This window comes from Aureococcus anophagefferens (genome assembly GCF_000186865.1).
Source record: "Aureococcus anophagefferens unplaced genomic scaffold AURANscaffold_8, whole genome shotgun sequence".
NCBI lineage: Eukaryota > Pelagophyceae > Pelagomonadales > Pelagomonadaceae > Aureococcus > Aureococcus anophagefferens.
In genome coordinates, this window is record NW_008705568.1 from 1,607,562 (window position 1) to 1,622,366 (window position 14,805).

Sequence of the window (14,805 nt, forward strand, 5' to 3'; positions counted from 1 at the left end):
CCATGGAGTACTGGAACAGCTTCCAGGCCGAGGCGAACAAGCTCGCCGACCAGGCGAATGCGCGCTACGAAACCGCCGTCGCCGGCAAGAAGCTGCTCGACGACGGCGGCCCGCCCATGGAGCAGAAGCTCGTCGCCAAGGCCGCGGCGCGGCGCTGCGTGCAGAGCGCCGTCGTCGCCACGTCCCAGATCGACGACGTCATCGGCCAGTACACGGAGCTCCTCAAGGAGCTCAACGTCTGCGCGACGAACACGGCCATGACCGCCGTGGAGCGCGCGGAGTTCGCGGCGCTGCGGACTTCGTACGTCGACGCTTTGTCGTCGTTCCAGCACGCGCGCGCGGCGCTCTCGCAATGCCCGCCGCCGGGCATCTTGTCCATCTCGCCGCAGGAGGACGACGCCATCTCCATCTTATGGGCCCAGGGCAAGGCGCAGACCGCGTTGGAGCACGCGAAGCAGGTCAGCGACGAGGCCGTGTCCGCCATGCCCGTCGCGACGCCCGTCGCGACGCCCGTGGCGAAGCCCGGCGAGGACGAGCGGGAGGTCTAAGGTGGGTGGGCCTATTCGAGGCGCGTTCTTTCTTTTAAAGACCGTACGGGCATCCGACGTGGCATATGCATCGGCCGCTGCAACTTGTCGACGCCGCCGCCGGCGTGGACCATCTGACCGCGCCCGACCGGCGGGTTTCTTGAACATTACATTGTAGTTCAACTTGCATTTGGTCGGAAGACACAAGAATCGAGCATGACGTCGTCGCACTGAATCTCGGCAGCATGTGCGCGGGCCAGTTCGAGTTTGCAATGAACGACGTGCTCTGCAGCGAAGACGTCGAAGCGCGCAGCGAAGTCGCAAAGGCACCGCCGTACAAAGCCACGCCGGACGCCGCGGAGCTTTCGCTCGCCGTCGCCGTCGCGTTCGGCACGGCCTGGCTCTGGCGCGGCATCTGGCTCTGCATCGACGACATCCTCTTCCCGGACTCGCGCTGGCGGTCGGCGACGGCGGGCCTCGGCATCGGCGTCGCGCTGTATCTCGCGCTCGCGTGGCTGCGGCCGCGCGGCGCGGCCGCGGCGCTCCGGCGCCCGGGCCTTGCCTGGTTTCTCGACGCGTGTTACAGCTACGTCGGCGTCTGGGTCAGCGTCCTGGTCTGGCGCGGCTTCTGGTACCTCGGCGACGGCCTCTTCGCGCGCGACGCGGCGGTCTCGCACGCGTGCGGGTTTTTCGCGCTCCTGGGCTTCGGCGCGCTGCGGTCCGCGTGCGCGGCGCCCATGTTCTTGGTCGCCGACGCCGCGCCGCCGCTCTTCTCCGCGCTGGCCTGGGACGACCTCGCCGCCTTCGACCCGCGGCGGCGGCTCGCGCCGCCTCCGACGGACGCGCGGTCGCCGAATGGAGCCTAGAGAGCGCCGGTTGAGCGTACTACTAGAAGTACTAGGTAGCGGACGAAGCGTTAGTTTTAGGGCACGATGCCGTTGGTCTTCCACTGGTACCAGTCGTACTGCTTCGCGCGGTCCGAGTCGTGGGACCGGCGGATCATGTCCGTCGCCGCGGCCATGGTCTGCCGCGGGTCCTGGCCCAGGCCGCGGAAGCGCTCGCCGAGGGCCGTCGCCGCCTCGAGGCCCACGTTCGAGTCGCCGAAGAAGAGCACCAGGAGCGTCTGGAGTCTGTGGAGCTCGAGCGCGAGCGCGTGGAGCCCCGCGGCGAACGCCGTCGCGAACGCGACCCACGCGTCCGACCCGACGCCGCCCAAGACGTGGACGTAGTCCTGGGGCAGCTTGAAGGGCGCGTCCTCGAAGTTCAAACCTCCCGGCGACCGGCCGAGCATGTAGCCGAAGTCGATGTGGATCAACCGGCCGCCGCGGTCCAGGAGGATGTTGCCGTTGTGCCGGTCCTTGACGTCGAGCGCGTAGCTCAGCAGGCTCGACCCCGCCAACGACCGCGCGAAGTTCAGCGACGCCTCCTTGCGGTTCGGCGCGCCGCCGACCCGCTGGTTCTCGTCGTAGGGCCCGTAGACCGCGTCGAAGTACGCGCCCAGATCCGTGCCTGGGCAGGAAACGGGTGATTCAAGTTCTCTTCAACATGAGTGTTCCGCGCGCGCGCGTTCCGGGAAAAGCATCCATGCTTCGAGACCGTTCCGAGAGATGATCGCTCGTCCAAAAATCAGCCGAAACGAGTGGAAATCGGCCGAGATCGGAGCCTTTGAAGTTGGGAATTTCGCTCTCTTTTCCTGCCCAGATCCGTACCCATGTCGAGGCTCTTCAGCTGCTGCTTCACGTGGTCCAACGACTTGGCGTCGGCCAGGGTCTCCACGAGGCCCGCCCGGGGGCCGCAGCAGATGATGCCGTAGGGCCGCAGGTACGCGTCGACGCCGTGGCGGTCCAAGACGTCCGCGACCGCTTCCGCGAACTGCGACGCGAGCTGCTCCCTTCGCAGCTCGTCGTCGGCCTTCACTAAGAACGACGCGAGGCGCCAGCCCGGGTTCGCCCCGTAGGGCGACGCCGCCTTCGCCGCCGCCTCCTGCTCCTCCCAGATCTGGGGCTCGTAGACGCGAGCTAATAATTCGTTGCGCCGCGCGGCCTCAAAGTCCAAGCGCCCGCCCGTGTTCAGGAAGGAGTCGACGACATCAAAAGCATGCCCGTGGCGCGTCGGCGCGACGACGGGCGCCCAGCGCCGCGCCTCGTCGTCCAGATTCAGCACGGGCGCGGCGCCGCCGTCGGCCGTCCGCTCGATGGCCTCGCAGTATAGCAACGTCGGCGCGCGCGCGCGCGACGGCATGACCCGGCAGCTCGCGACGTGGATCCGCAGCACCCGGAGCGACGCGCCCGACGCCACCTCGAACAGCGGCACGTCGACGCCGCCGGCCAACGCGCGCGGCGCGAGCCAGTCGTTCAACGCGTGCAACATCGGCTCGAGCCGCCGCGGGTCGCGCCGCTTCGTCCGCTCGACCTTGGCCAGGTGCTCCGAGACGCGCACGAGCGCGCCGACGAAGGCCGCCGAGTCCTTGCACGTGTCGACGCGGTGGGACGCGGCCCAGCACTCGCGGAACAGGACGTCGCCGAACGACCCCGCCTCCAGGGTATTCCTTTCCTCCAGGAGCGCGTCCTGGAGCAGCCAGCACGTCTTCAGGCCCATCTCCGGTTTCGCCACGATCCGCTGCACGAGCGCGTCCCGCAGCGCGAAGCTCAGCAGCTGCCGGTGCGCCGACGACGCGACCGCTAGGCGGCTCGGACTGTGATCGACGAGGGCGGTCGTGATCTGCGGCAGGCACCGCTCCCACTCGTCGTCGCTGAAGGACGCGTCGCTCGCGCCGAGCGCCTCGGCGACGGACCGCGCCTCCATCTGCGCGTGGGCGTCCGCCGCGCTGCCGTGGTCGTAGCGATAGACGCGCCGGCTAAACACGGCGCCGCCGGACCGCCCGACGATCTGGAGCGCCTGCGAGTCCCCCTTCAACGAGCGCTGGCAGGCGAACCAGCGCGTCAGGACCTCCATGAGGCCCGCGAAGACGATCTTCATGGCTGTGTTGCGGCGCGCGACGCTACTACGTGTTGATCCCCATGCCTCAACCTCAATGAACGCGTCGGCACCATCGGTGCATCATCGCACGCAAGCTAATGGTCGCCTCCTGCAGCGTCTCCAGCGGCGCGGGCCAGCACCGGTCGCTGCGCTGCGTCGTCGCCGACGTCGCAGCCACGAACAAAAACCTCGCCATGGACTGGGACCTGCCGGCGGCGCTGTACTGCGACGTCGACGAGCTGCGGCGCCGCGCGGCCTGGCCGGCCTGCGTCGCGCGCTTTACCGTCGCCGGCGACAACCCGTCGGCCTTCGACGTCGAGGCGCCCGAGTACGCGTCGGCGCCGCACGCGCTCCGCCTCGACTGGGCCCTCGACGGCTGCGCCGGCGATTTGACGGTGGACGTCCCGTTCCACGTCCGCTACCTGACGCCCGGCGCGGCGCCGCGGCGCGCCGTGGCCTTCGACGCGCCGCGCGTCGCCGTCGACGGCGCGCGCGCGGCGCCGGCGGGCCCGCGCCTCGAGGTCGTCGCGCCCGCGGCGCCCGGCGGCGACGCCTACGCCACAGTCGTCGTCGCGGCGACGCTCGCGGCGCTCTGCCTCTTCGTCCGCAAAGCGGCGGCCGCGCTCCTCTTCCGGGGCCGCGCGACGACGTGGCGGGGCCTCGCCGCCGAGCTCCGGGACGAGGTCGCCGCGCGGCGGAAGCCCCCCGACTAACGGAGACACTTAGACGACGACCGCGCGGTGCCTCCGGAGGCGGAGCGCGCGGCCCCGGCGGGCGCGCCGCTTGCCCGAGTCGGCGTCGTCGTCGCCGTCGGCGCCGATGGTCGCGGACGTGATGACGAAGGCGGGGAGGAACATGCACAGCAGCGCGGCGACGAAGAGGCACGCGAGGACCTTGTGGCCGTGCTCGTCGACGAAGTCGAAGGCGTGGTCGAAGACCGACGCGTCGTCGTCGACGGCGGGCAGCGTGCGCTTGCGCAGCACGGGCTCCGGGGGCCGCGGGGCCTCGGCGGGCCGGCGCGGCGGCGGCGGCTTCGGCTCGCAGGCGCAGGCCTCGCAGGCGAGCGTGTACCAGTGCAGCCCGCCCTCGCTGACGCAGCCGTCGCCGACGCACGCCGTCTCGGAGCACATGCACTCGCCCGTCGTCCGCGTCGCCGTCCCGTGCTCGCACCAGCCGTCGGGCAGCGGCGGCGCCTCGGCGGGCGCCATGTTCGCCGCCGCGCCCGACGCCGCGACGGCGAGCGCCACGCGAACCAGCATGTGCGTATCGCGCGAGGATGGCGCGGTTCAGGCTCGGCCGTTCACGAACGAGGACCGCGGCGGCTCAGGAACATCGAGGCAGCCCGAGTGAGACGTTCAAGCGAGCTTCACTATGAAGTTCAATATGATCATGAGCAGTCCCAACGGACCTTAGTGCTCGCTCTGGGGGGGACCCCCGACCACCTTGGTGTAGGACGACGTGACGTCGCACAGGGCGCCGGTGCCAAAGATCCCGCCGTCGTCCTTGCCCGAGATGGAGAGGTGCTCGAGCTCGGCCCGGAGCGCGCCGGCCTCGTCGCGGAGCGCGGCGACGGCGCCGTCCGCGTCCCGCGGCGCCGGCGGCGGCCGCGCCTTGGGCGCGCGCTTCTCCCGGCGGGTGGGCGTCGCGGCGTCCTCCGGCGGCGCCGCGCGCGCGCTCGCCTTGGGCGCGCGCTTCTCCCGGCGCGGCTTCTCGGCGTCGCGCTTCTTCCAGGACTTGGGCTCGTAGGCCGGCGTCTCGTCTGCGAAGATGTAGCCGCCGGAGCGCGAGCGGCAGACGCCGGACGCCGTGCGGTGGATCTCGCGCCCGTGCGAGGCGTCCATGTAGCCGTCGAGTGCGAACTCGGTGCAGCGGGTGTAGGTGAGCCCGAGCTGGGCGTGGGAGTTGACGTAGCGGAAGACGCGCCCGAGCGCCGAGAGAGCGCCGGGCGTCGGGTGGTCCGGGAACGCCGGGGTGGCTCTGGCGACCGTGCTCAGGACTCCGAACGCGAAGCTGAGCCACGGCATCGTGCGCGTGGCCAGGTAGCCGATGGCGCCGAGGGCGCTGTCCATGTTCTCCTTGGTGGGGACCCCCCAAACCAGTGGTTGGAATCCACGCGGTTGTCCGCGTAGGGCGTGCCGTAGAGCTTGAGCACGCGGTGGCGGAAGTCGCGGGACGTCGTGCGGCAGATCTCCTTGCCGATGACCTGCGCCGCGCGCGTCGTGCCGGGGTTGAACCTGCGGCGGGGCCCGGGGACGCGTCGCGGCGGACGCGCGCGCGCGCGGCGCGGGGCGCCTCGCATCCACGCCAGCGCGGTCTCGTTCGTGATGCCGTAGGCCGCCGTGTCGATGTCCTCGGCGAGGAAGAACGCCGCGGCGCCGGCCTCGAGGAAGCGCGCGTAGTGCGCCTCGCCGTGGCGGTGCGGCCCGACGACGACCGCGGCCTCCGGCGCGTCGCCGACGGCCGCCAAAATCGCGTCGATGGCCTCGCCGACCTCGTCGTCGCTCATGGCCTGGTACGAGGCCTCGTAGTCGAAGGTCGCCTCGAAGGCCTCGCGCACCGGGCCCCAGAAATCCTGGATGGCCGGCTCCCGGGGGAACAGCCCGAAGATGCGCGACAGGCGCACGGGCGCCGCGGACGCGGCGGCGGCGAGGACCAGCAGCGTTCGTCGCATCATCGCGGTTGGTTCGTGTGCAAGATGGTGGTTTGGATGATCGAAGACGGTCGTGCACTCACGACGCGGAAAGGCTGCCCATTCTGCGCACAGTAGTGACGGTCGTACAGTCGTGCAACTTTCAGACGCGGAACTTCAATGGTTCGCCGTAACATCGGTCAATGTTGAAGTTCAACAAGACTCGTCCGAACACGTCCGAGCGCCCCACGGGACCCTAGAGCTCGCTCTTAGGGGAGAGGCGGTTCTTGAGGAAGCGCGCCGCGCCCTTGAGCGCGCCGTGGCCCGGGAACTTGCCCCTGGGCCGGACCTCCGCGACGTCGCAGCGCGCGAGGCGCGTGACGGACCCCGCGAAGGGCGGTCGGTCGATGTACTCGTAGCCCCACTTGAAGAGCTTGTCCGGGTCCGGCCCCGTGCCCCAGGGCGCCGTCGCCGACGTGCGGTTGAGCAGCGGCACGGCCGCCGCGTACGACGCCGGCGCGACGCGGCCGACGGGCGTGTCCCAGGGCTCGGCGCCGAAGGCCGCCCGCTGGGCGTCGGAAGCGCCGGGCATGACGAAGAAGAGGTTCGTCGTCCGCGTGTGCCGCGCGTGGCCCGCGAAGCAGAGCGTGCCCGGCTCGAAGCGGACGCCGCGGTCCACGTCGTCGACGACGGCGTGGTCGTGGTAGAAGGACCGCACGTGGTGGTCCGGGTGGATGCCGAAGGACGCGACAAAGTCGTCGATGACGCGGTGCAGCGCGACGCCCGCGAAGAAGCCCCCGCGCGCGAGTTCGAGAAATCGCGCCGCGCCCCGGGGCGCCCACGCGGGGAAGATCTCGAAGTCCAGCGTCGCGTGCTTCGGCGCGTTCGTCAGCGCGCAGGACACGGTGATCACCTCCGGCGCGAGCACGTGGAACGCGTCCGTCGCGTCGACGGCGACGACGCGCCGATTCCCGCCGGCGTCGTCGTAGCTGAAGCGCTGGCCCGCGTGCGTGAGCTGGACCTGCTGGCCGCCGCGGGGCGCCACCGTCGCCACCTTGACGCGCCGGCCGCCGTTGACCGCGGCGCTCGGCGGCTCCCAGTAGAGGTCCACGGGCTCGGCCTGCTCGTTGCGGAAGACCGCGTCGACCGCTCCCTTGCCCCGGCTCGAGAGCATGACGACGTGCGCCGTCGTCGCCTCGACGACCTGGCGCTGGGCGTCGCCGGCGGCGTCGGTGTAGACGAAGGCGTGGCCCGCCCGCGTCGTCTGCGTGAGGTTGCCCTTGCTCGGGATCGTGCCCACGGGCAGCAGGGGGCTGCCGTCGCTCGGGTCCCAGAAGAGCTCCAGGGCGTCGCTGTGGTTGTTGAAGAACCAGACGTCCAGCGCTGCTGCCGGCAAAGCAAGCAAGACGAGCAGCGCGCGCGCAGTCGCCGCCATCGGATCGCGGGTGTCACCGCAAACAACGCGGCAGCATCAGCCAGGAGAAGCGAAAAAAGAGGATAAAAAGAGGGGCTGGGCCTATCTTATTGGCGGGCAGCCCCGGGCGCGCTCTCGCGCGTCTCCCAGTGCGCGAGTCCGCGTGCGGATCATGCCGCCCCGCCTGAGCAAGAAGACGGCGTCGAAGACGGCGGCGAAGAAGAGCGGCGCGGCCCTCGAGGCGCCGTCCGCCGGGCCGTCGGCGAGCCGCGCGGAGTCCCTCGACGACGAGCGCGACGACGGCGACACCTGGACGCGCGTCGGCGGGGGCGTTTCCCGCGACGAACCCTACGACGGCGGCGCGGCGGGCGCGCTCACGTCCTACCTCTTCGGCGCGCCGCCGGCGGGCCCGCGCAAGCCCGCGGCCGGCGTGTCGTACAACGACTACATGGCGACGCACGAGCACCGCGACCGGCGCCCGCGCAAGCCCCCGGACGCCCTCGCCGACTACGAGGAGACCGAGGAGGGCTTCGCGCGCGAGGTCACCCTCGACCGCGCGGGCCGCGCGGAGCGCGACGACGACGACCCGGACTTCTGTACCATGTCCTGCGGCGTCGGCGCGTCGAGCCTGATCTCGTAAAAAAAAGCTGTGGTCGTCGCGCCGCCGCTCCGAGGAGTCGCGCCGCGGGAGCGCGCGCCGAGGGCATTACGCCGCGACGTCCATCGCCGCGCGCGCGCGCCGCGCGGCGGCGGCCTGGCGGACGACGCCGAGAAGCTGCGCCTTCCCCCCGCCGCTGAAGAGCTCGAGCGTCGCCAGCCAGGGCACGAGGCCCCCGGAGCCGCCCCGACTCGGGACGGCCGCGTCCGGCGCGTCGAAGACGCGCTTCAGGTCCGCCCACACGTAGCCCCATCGGTGATGTTTCCGGCGGCACGTCTCGTCGATCTCGTCGCGCCAGTCGGGCAGCGCGCGCGGCTGCCAGTCCGTCGCCCAGGCGCCGTCGGCGACGACGTGCGCGAACCACTGGCCCCGCCACGCGCGGGGCTCGCGCGCGGCCGCGTCGCCGAGCCAGAAGACGGTCGTCGCCGACGGCGGCGCGAGGAGCTCGGGCGGGAGCGCGACGTCCTCGTACGTCGCGGGCGGGTCCGGCGGGTACGCGCGCGCGGCGAACGACGTCGTCGCCTCGCCGCGCGGCGGCGTCCCGCCGCCGGCCTCCTCGATGAGCTCGCGCAGGGCCGCGTGCCAGAGCGCGAGCGTGCGCTCGTCCGGCGCCGCGCCGGTGTCGTAGGCGACCCGCTTCTCGCCGGCCTCGATGGCCCCGCAGGGCGGGCAGTAGAGCTGGGGGTGGGGCACGATCTTCGACCGCCGCTGGAGCAGGACCTCCACGCCCTCGCCGTCCCAAGACGGCGCGTCGAGCCGCGCGCTGTCGACGATGCGCAGCAGGACGACGCCGACCATGCTAGCATCGATCTCCGACCATGCTATCTGCGGGCTTCCTAATTGAAACACCAGCCTCAACACAACTTCAAGCTTGTTGCTCGCCAAACGTTGTGGACATCCTCGTCCAGCCACTCCACCATCGCGCCGTCCACGACCGCTGCCACACCACAGCCATGCCTTCCGCCGAGCTCGAGGACCCGCTCCTCGAGGACCCGGTGCCGCCGAAGCCGGGCTCCACGTTCAAGGGCGTCGCCGTCGAGCTCAAAGAACTCGGCGCCCTGACGGCCGGCTTCTTCGTGTCCAGCGTCTCCTGGGTCATCATGAAGACGACGGACACGGCGCTCCTCGGCCACGTGGGCACACGCTACCTCGACGCGTCGGCGCTCTCGGACCTCTACACGCAGTCGACGGGCGTCTTCATCCAGGGCCGCGTGCTCGGCATCTTCGTCTCGCAGGCGTACGGCGCGGGCAACTACGCGCTGGCCGGCGCGTGGCTCCAGACGTCCTACGTCGTCCTCGCCGTCGTCGCGCTGCCCGTCGTCGCCGCCTGGAGCTGCACGGGTCTGGCGCTCCAACTGTTCGGCGTCGACGACGCGACGCTGCGGAACGACGCGGCGTTCTACGCGTGGGTGCTCATGGCGTGCATCCCGGCGCGCGTGGGCTTCTCGCAGCTGACCCAGTTCTTCAGCGCCCAGAAGCTCATGCGGCCGTCCTACGCGACGGCGCCCGTCGCCATGGTCCTGAACCTCGTGCTCGGGCTCGCGCTCGTGCTGGGGGTCCCGTTCCTGGGCTTCAAAGGCTTCGGGTTCCCCGCGTGCCCCGCGGTGACGTCGGGCGTCGAGTTCTTCCAGCTCGCGCTCGTCGTCTACCTCTTCTGCTACCGCGAGCGGCTCCAGGACGCGTGCCGGCCCGACGGCGGCTGGCTGCGTCTCGACAACGTGACGAAGGAGCGGTGCGTCGCGTACGCCAAGCTCTACGTGCCCGCGGCCCTGTCCATCGCGTCGGACTTCTGGCGCGTCGCGGCCATCGGCGCCGTCGCCGCGACGCTGTCCAAGGACGACCTGGGCGTCTTCAACGCGTCCTACCGCATCATGTGGATCTGCCTCACGTTCATCGGGTCCTTGGGCGGCGCGGTGTCGACGAAGCTCGGCATCCGCCTCGGCGCGAACGACGCCGCGGGCGCGAAGCAGGGCGTCTACGTGGGGCTCGCCCTCGCGCTGGCGATCCTCGCGGCGTTGGCCCTCGTCGTCGTCGCGATCCCGCGCGAGCTCGGGTCCATCTTCACGTCGGACCCGACGTTGCTGGACGTCTTCGAGAAGATCCGCGTGCCCCTGGCGACGACCGTCTTCACGATGAACGCGGCCGTCGTCTTCGAGCGCGTGCCCATGGCCATGGGCCGCACGCGCGCGGTGCTGATTTTGGGGTTCGCGGGGTCGTGGGTCGGCCAGGTGCCCGCGGTGCTTTTGTGCGTCAACTTCTGGAAGCGCGACCTCGTCGCCGTCTACACGGGCGTGTCCATCGGCTACGCGCTGCTGACGCTGCTCCTCGGCTCCCTCGTCCTCTCGACGGACTACGACAAGTACGCCAAGGAGGCGCGCGACCGCAGCGAGATGCCCGCGGCCTCCGTCGACGGCGGCGACGACGACGCCTAGGCGCGACCTAAGCTCTTTGTATGTCAAGACTATAACTCCCGCGTCGCCTAGATGTTCTTAAGCTTGTAGAGGAGGACCTTGCCGCGGTCGTTGCCGATGGCGAGGAGCGACGAGTCCCGGTTGAGCGCGAGGGCCGTGACGTAGTGGAGGGGCGTCTTCGACGTGGGCCAGTTCGGCGACACCTTGAGCGACGGCAGGTGGAGGATGCGCAGCGCGTCCTTGGCCCACTTGGAGGAGAAGGCGACGATCTTCTCGGACGCGACGACGGTGTCGACGGTCGTCGTCAGCGAGAGCACCGCGCGCGCGGGCGCCGCCGGCGCCCCGCCGCCGAAGCCCGCCGGCGGCGCGACGACGCCGGCGCGGTCGTAGGCGTTGAGGACGCCGCTCTCGGAGGCGACGTGGAGCCAGTGGTCCCGCGTGCCCGGCCGCGGCGCGCAGCACAACGCGGACGTCGGCGACGCGCCCGCGTCGCCGAACTTCTCGACGCAGCGGTTCTTCCGCAGGTCCCAGACGTAGACCTCGGCGTCGCCGCCGCTCGAGTACAGCAGGTGGGAGCCCGCGGGGCCGAAGGCGACCGCGCGGGCCGTGCCGTTCATCTTGAGCTCGTCGGGCAGCCACGAGCCCCTTTTCGCGTCGCACAGGAGCACGCCGCCGTCGTGGCCCGTGAACGCCAGCAGCTCGCCGTCGGGCGCCGCGGCGAAGCGCTCGAGGGACTTGTCCTTGGACCGCGGCCGGCCCGCGATCTTCGTCGCGGCCTCGGCCTGGACCTGTGTGGAAATCAACCAGTGAGCTGGGACGTCGGGGCCAAACTCGAGGATTCTCTAGCTCGGTCACATCGAAGTCGATTCGGCTGATTTTTGGACGAATCGATTGCTCTCGTCGAGTTCTCGAAGCCCAGCCGAAGAGCTCGTGTCAAAACATTCGCATACGCGCACATTGAAGTCGGGTTGAAGATTTGATTTGCACACCGGCCTGGACGTCGTAGCGGTAAAAGTAGGGCCGCCGCCCCGCGACGACGGCGACGCAGGACGAGTCGCGGGCCACGGGCAGGAAGCCGCCGCAGTGCACGGGCAGGTCGCCGACGTGGAGCTGCGACGCGAGCGCGTTCTCGCGGCCGTCGACGTGGAAAAACCTCACCGTCTTGTCGAAGCCCGCGGCCATGAGCAGGTCGAGCTTCCCGTGGAAGGACACGCACTGGATGGACGCCTTGCCCGGGAGCTTCACGTTCGCGTCGGCGACGCGCTCCACGCGGAGCTCGCCGCCGTCGTCGGCCTCCATGGCCGCGGCCGCGTCCGCGAGCTCCGAGTCGGGCATCCGGTCGACGGCCCACGCCTCGCCGCTCTGCTGCGCGAAGCGCTCGCGGAGCCGCGACTCGAGCTCGCCGCCGTCGAGGACGCCGTCGCCCGTCGTCTTCCGCAGCTTCCGCAGGCGCGACGCGCTCCGCAGGTCCACGGCGACGTCGTCGTCGTCGTCGTGCCAGGCGGCGCCGGACGCCGCCGGCGCGGCGTCGGCCGCGTCGTCGGGACCGTCGCGCGCCGCGCCGAAGACGTCGGCCTCGAGGGCATCCTCGTCGCAGGCCGCGGGCCGCTTCCTCGGCTCCCGGGCCGTCCAATCCTCGAAGTCGGCCATCGTTCGATCGCTAAGCTGAAGCGCTGATGAAGGGCACTGTTCCGTTGAAGGACTCGTTGATCCGCCTCGGCCAGACTTAGGCCACGACTTAGGCGCCCCGCGCGCGCCTATCGCCCCCAACGCGGGTTGGTGTCGTTCACCAAGTGGCAATTCGCGCACTTGAGGAACGACATGTCCTCGTGCGTCTCCTTGAGGATCACGGGCTTCGCGGACTCGGGGCACAACTTCCGACACGCGCCGCCGACGCCGCTGTCCTTGCCGCACGGCGAGCGCCACTTGAGATACTCGGTGGAGAGGTGATGAGCGAAGTGCATGCCCATGCGGTTCTTCGCGGTGACCTTGAGCCCGCAGTCCTTGCACTGCCCGATCCGCGCCTTGATCTCGTTGACGAGGGCGAAGTTCTCCTGCCGGTTGTTGTAGGCCTTCTTCGCCTTCATGATCTCACTGCGTTTCTCCTGCGTCTCAGCCTTGTCCTCATCCATGCCCCGCAGGATCAGCCCGTTCCGCGCGTCCTCGTCCGACTTGGCGATCGAGCGTAGGTTCCCGTCAACTTGATTGCACAGCGCACATAGCCAGATCGTCTTCCGGTCCTTGATGCTCGTGAACTTGTTCGCGAGGCCGCGCTCCATGGACCAGCTCACCGGCTGGTTGTGGACGGTTCCGTCCCGCGACGTGAATTCTCGTCGAGGCTTTTCTTCGGGTTCCAGGTGCTGTTGTTGAGCGGCCTTGTAGCTCTTCTCCGTGAACTTGTGGCCCTTGCAGAACTTGCCCGCACACTTGCGCCCGATCGTCTCTGCCCGCTTATAAGCGTCGGTCGCCGCGTCGTCCGAGGCCGAGGTCTCGAGTCGACGCTTCTTCCTCTTGTTGTGGCAGGGGTCGCAGACGCCCGAGACGTTGCTCTTGACACTGAAGAACGACCAGTCGGCGATGCCGCCGGAGCCGTCGACGGCGAGCTGGCACTTGAGCTCCTGGAGGAAGGCGTGCTTCTTCGTCGGGTTCTGGCGCGGTGCGAAGAGGCCGATCTTCTCGGCGTTGGCCGTCTCGGCGTCCGCGCGCGCGGCGGCGGCCGAGGGCGCGCTCGCGGCCGCCAAGGCGACGAACGCGGCGCTCGAGGGCGACCTCGCGGCCGCGCGGGCCGCGGCCGCGGACGCGCGCGCGGCCGCGGCGTCGGCCGCGCGCGACGCGGACGCCGCGTTCGCTCGGGACCGGGCCGCGCTCGAGGGCGAGCTCGCGGCCCTCGGCGCCGCGGCCGCCCGCGACCGGGCGCGCCTCGAGAGCGAGGTCGCGGCCGCGGCGCGCGCGGCCGCGGACACGACCGCGGCGCGCGGCGTCGCCCTCGGTGACGCGCTCGCGGCCGCCGAGGCCGCCCGGGCCGCGCTCGAGGGCGACCTCGCCGCGGCGCGGGCCGCGGCCGGCGCCGCCGCGGCGTCGGCGGCGTCGGCGCTCGCGGCCGCGAAGGCCGACGGCGCCGCGGCCGCCGACCGCGCGGCCGCGGCGGACGCGCGCGCGGAGCGGGCCGAGGCGGCGCTGCGGACGCTCCGCGGCGACATGGACGCGCTCCGCGAGTCCACGGCGCGCGAGCTCTCGACGTACAAGGCCCAGGTCGGCGCGCACGAGGCGAACGCGCGCGCGCGCGCCGCGTCCGCGGCCAAGGCCGCCGCGCCGCCGCCAAAGCCCACGCCGGCGCCGCCGCCGCGCGCGGCGCCCGCGCCCGCGCCGCCCGCGCCCGCGCCCGCGCCGCCCGCGCCTCGGGTCGAGACGCCGGAGCGGCGGCTCGAGAAGGCGTCCGCGTCGCTCAACACGTGCTCCAAGACCGCGGCGATCTGGGCGAAGCGCATCGCCGACGGCCGCGAGGAGCAGAAGACGAACGTCTTCTCGAAGCACTACGTCGCCGGCGCGGGCGCCGCGCCGGGCAAGGGCGCGGACTACGGCCGGCCGCCGCCGGGCAGCGAGACGGAGAAGCGCTGGCAGAGGGGCAAGGCCTGGGTCGACGAGCAGATCGCGGGGCTGATCAAGGTCATCCGCGACATCGGCGACACGGACGCGGCCACGGGCACGACGACGGTCAAGTTCGGCGCGCTCTTCTACACCTACGCGGATATCTCCGACTCGCTCGTCGGGATCATGATGCGCGCGAAGAAGCGCAAGCGGCTCTACTACGAGGGCGACATGCTCTTCCAGGGCAGCTCCGACAACGTCATCGTGAGCGTGCCGAAGGACGCGTAGTTTAGAGTTAGTCACGCCGCGCTGCCGCGCTTCGAGCCGCGGACCTCGAGCTCCAGGGCCGCGGGCTTCCGGAGGACCTCGGCCCGCGCGGCCTCCGGCGAGCCGAACTCGCGCTCGAGGCGCGCCACGCTCGGCGCGACGTCCGCCTCGTACTCTCACGAGTGATCTCACGCGAGTTTTTGTGAAGTCTCGTTGAGGCCGCTCTCACCACTGCCACTCTGCGTCAGCACTGCCTCGACGCTGCTCAGCGTCGCACCGCATCGCACCTGCTCGACGCACGATGCTCGCCAAGACCATGACATACGTGCTCG

At 71.0% G+C, this 14,805-nt stretch overlaps 4 protein-coding genes across 4 annotated transcripts; 2 read left to right on the forward strand and 2 right to left on the reverse strand.

Annotated features, from left to right (window-relative positions):
- Positions 1 to 2: 2 nt before the first annotated feature.
- AURANDRAFT_64015 (hypothetical protein) lies at positions 3 to 548 on the forward strand (the record flags this gene model as incomplete). Its single annotated transcript, XM_009038375.1, has 1 exon — positions 3 to 548. One exon carries the CDS (start codon positions 3 to 5, stop codon positions 546 to 548), a length of 546 nt encoding a protein of 181 aa, XP_009036623.1.
- Positions 549 to 1,449: 901 nt separating this feature from the next.
- Positions 1,450 to 2,768, reverse strand: AURANDRAFT_25906 (hypothetical protein; the record flags this gene model as incomplete). Its single annotated transcript, XM_009038437.1, has 2 exons — positions 1,450 to 2,036; positions 2,237 to 2,768. The coding sequence occupies 2 exons, from the start codon at positions 2,766 to 2,768 to the stop codon at positions 1,450 to 1,452; spliced, it is 1,119 nt and encodes a 372-aa protein (XP_009036685.1).
- A 7,918-nt stretch (positions 2,769 to 10,686) lies between these two features.
- On the reverse strand, positions 10,687 to 11,917 carry AURANDRAFT_25894 (hypothetical protein; the record flags this gene model as incomplete). Its single annotated transcript, XM_009038436.1, has 2 exons — positions 10,687 to 11,394; positions 11,606 to 11,917. The coding sequence occupies 2 exons, from the start codon at positions 11,915 to 11,917 to the stop codon at positions 10,687 to 10,689; spliced, it is 1,020 nt and encodes a 339-aa protein (XP_009036684.1).
- Positions 11,918 to 14,188: 2,271 nt separating this feature from the next.
- On the forward strand, positions 14,189 to 14,479 carry AURANDRAFT_7936 (hypothetical protein; the record flags this gene model as incomplete). Its single annotated transcript, XM_009038217.1, has 1 exon — positions 14,189 to 14,479. A coding segment is annotated over one exon (291 nt), but the record flags the coding sequence as incomplete, so codon positions are not given.
- Positions 14,480 to 14,805: the final 326 nt, after the last annotated feature.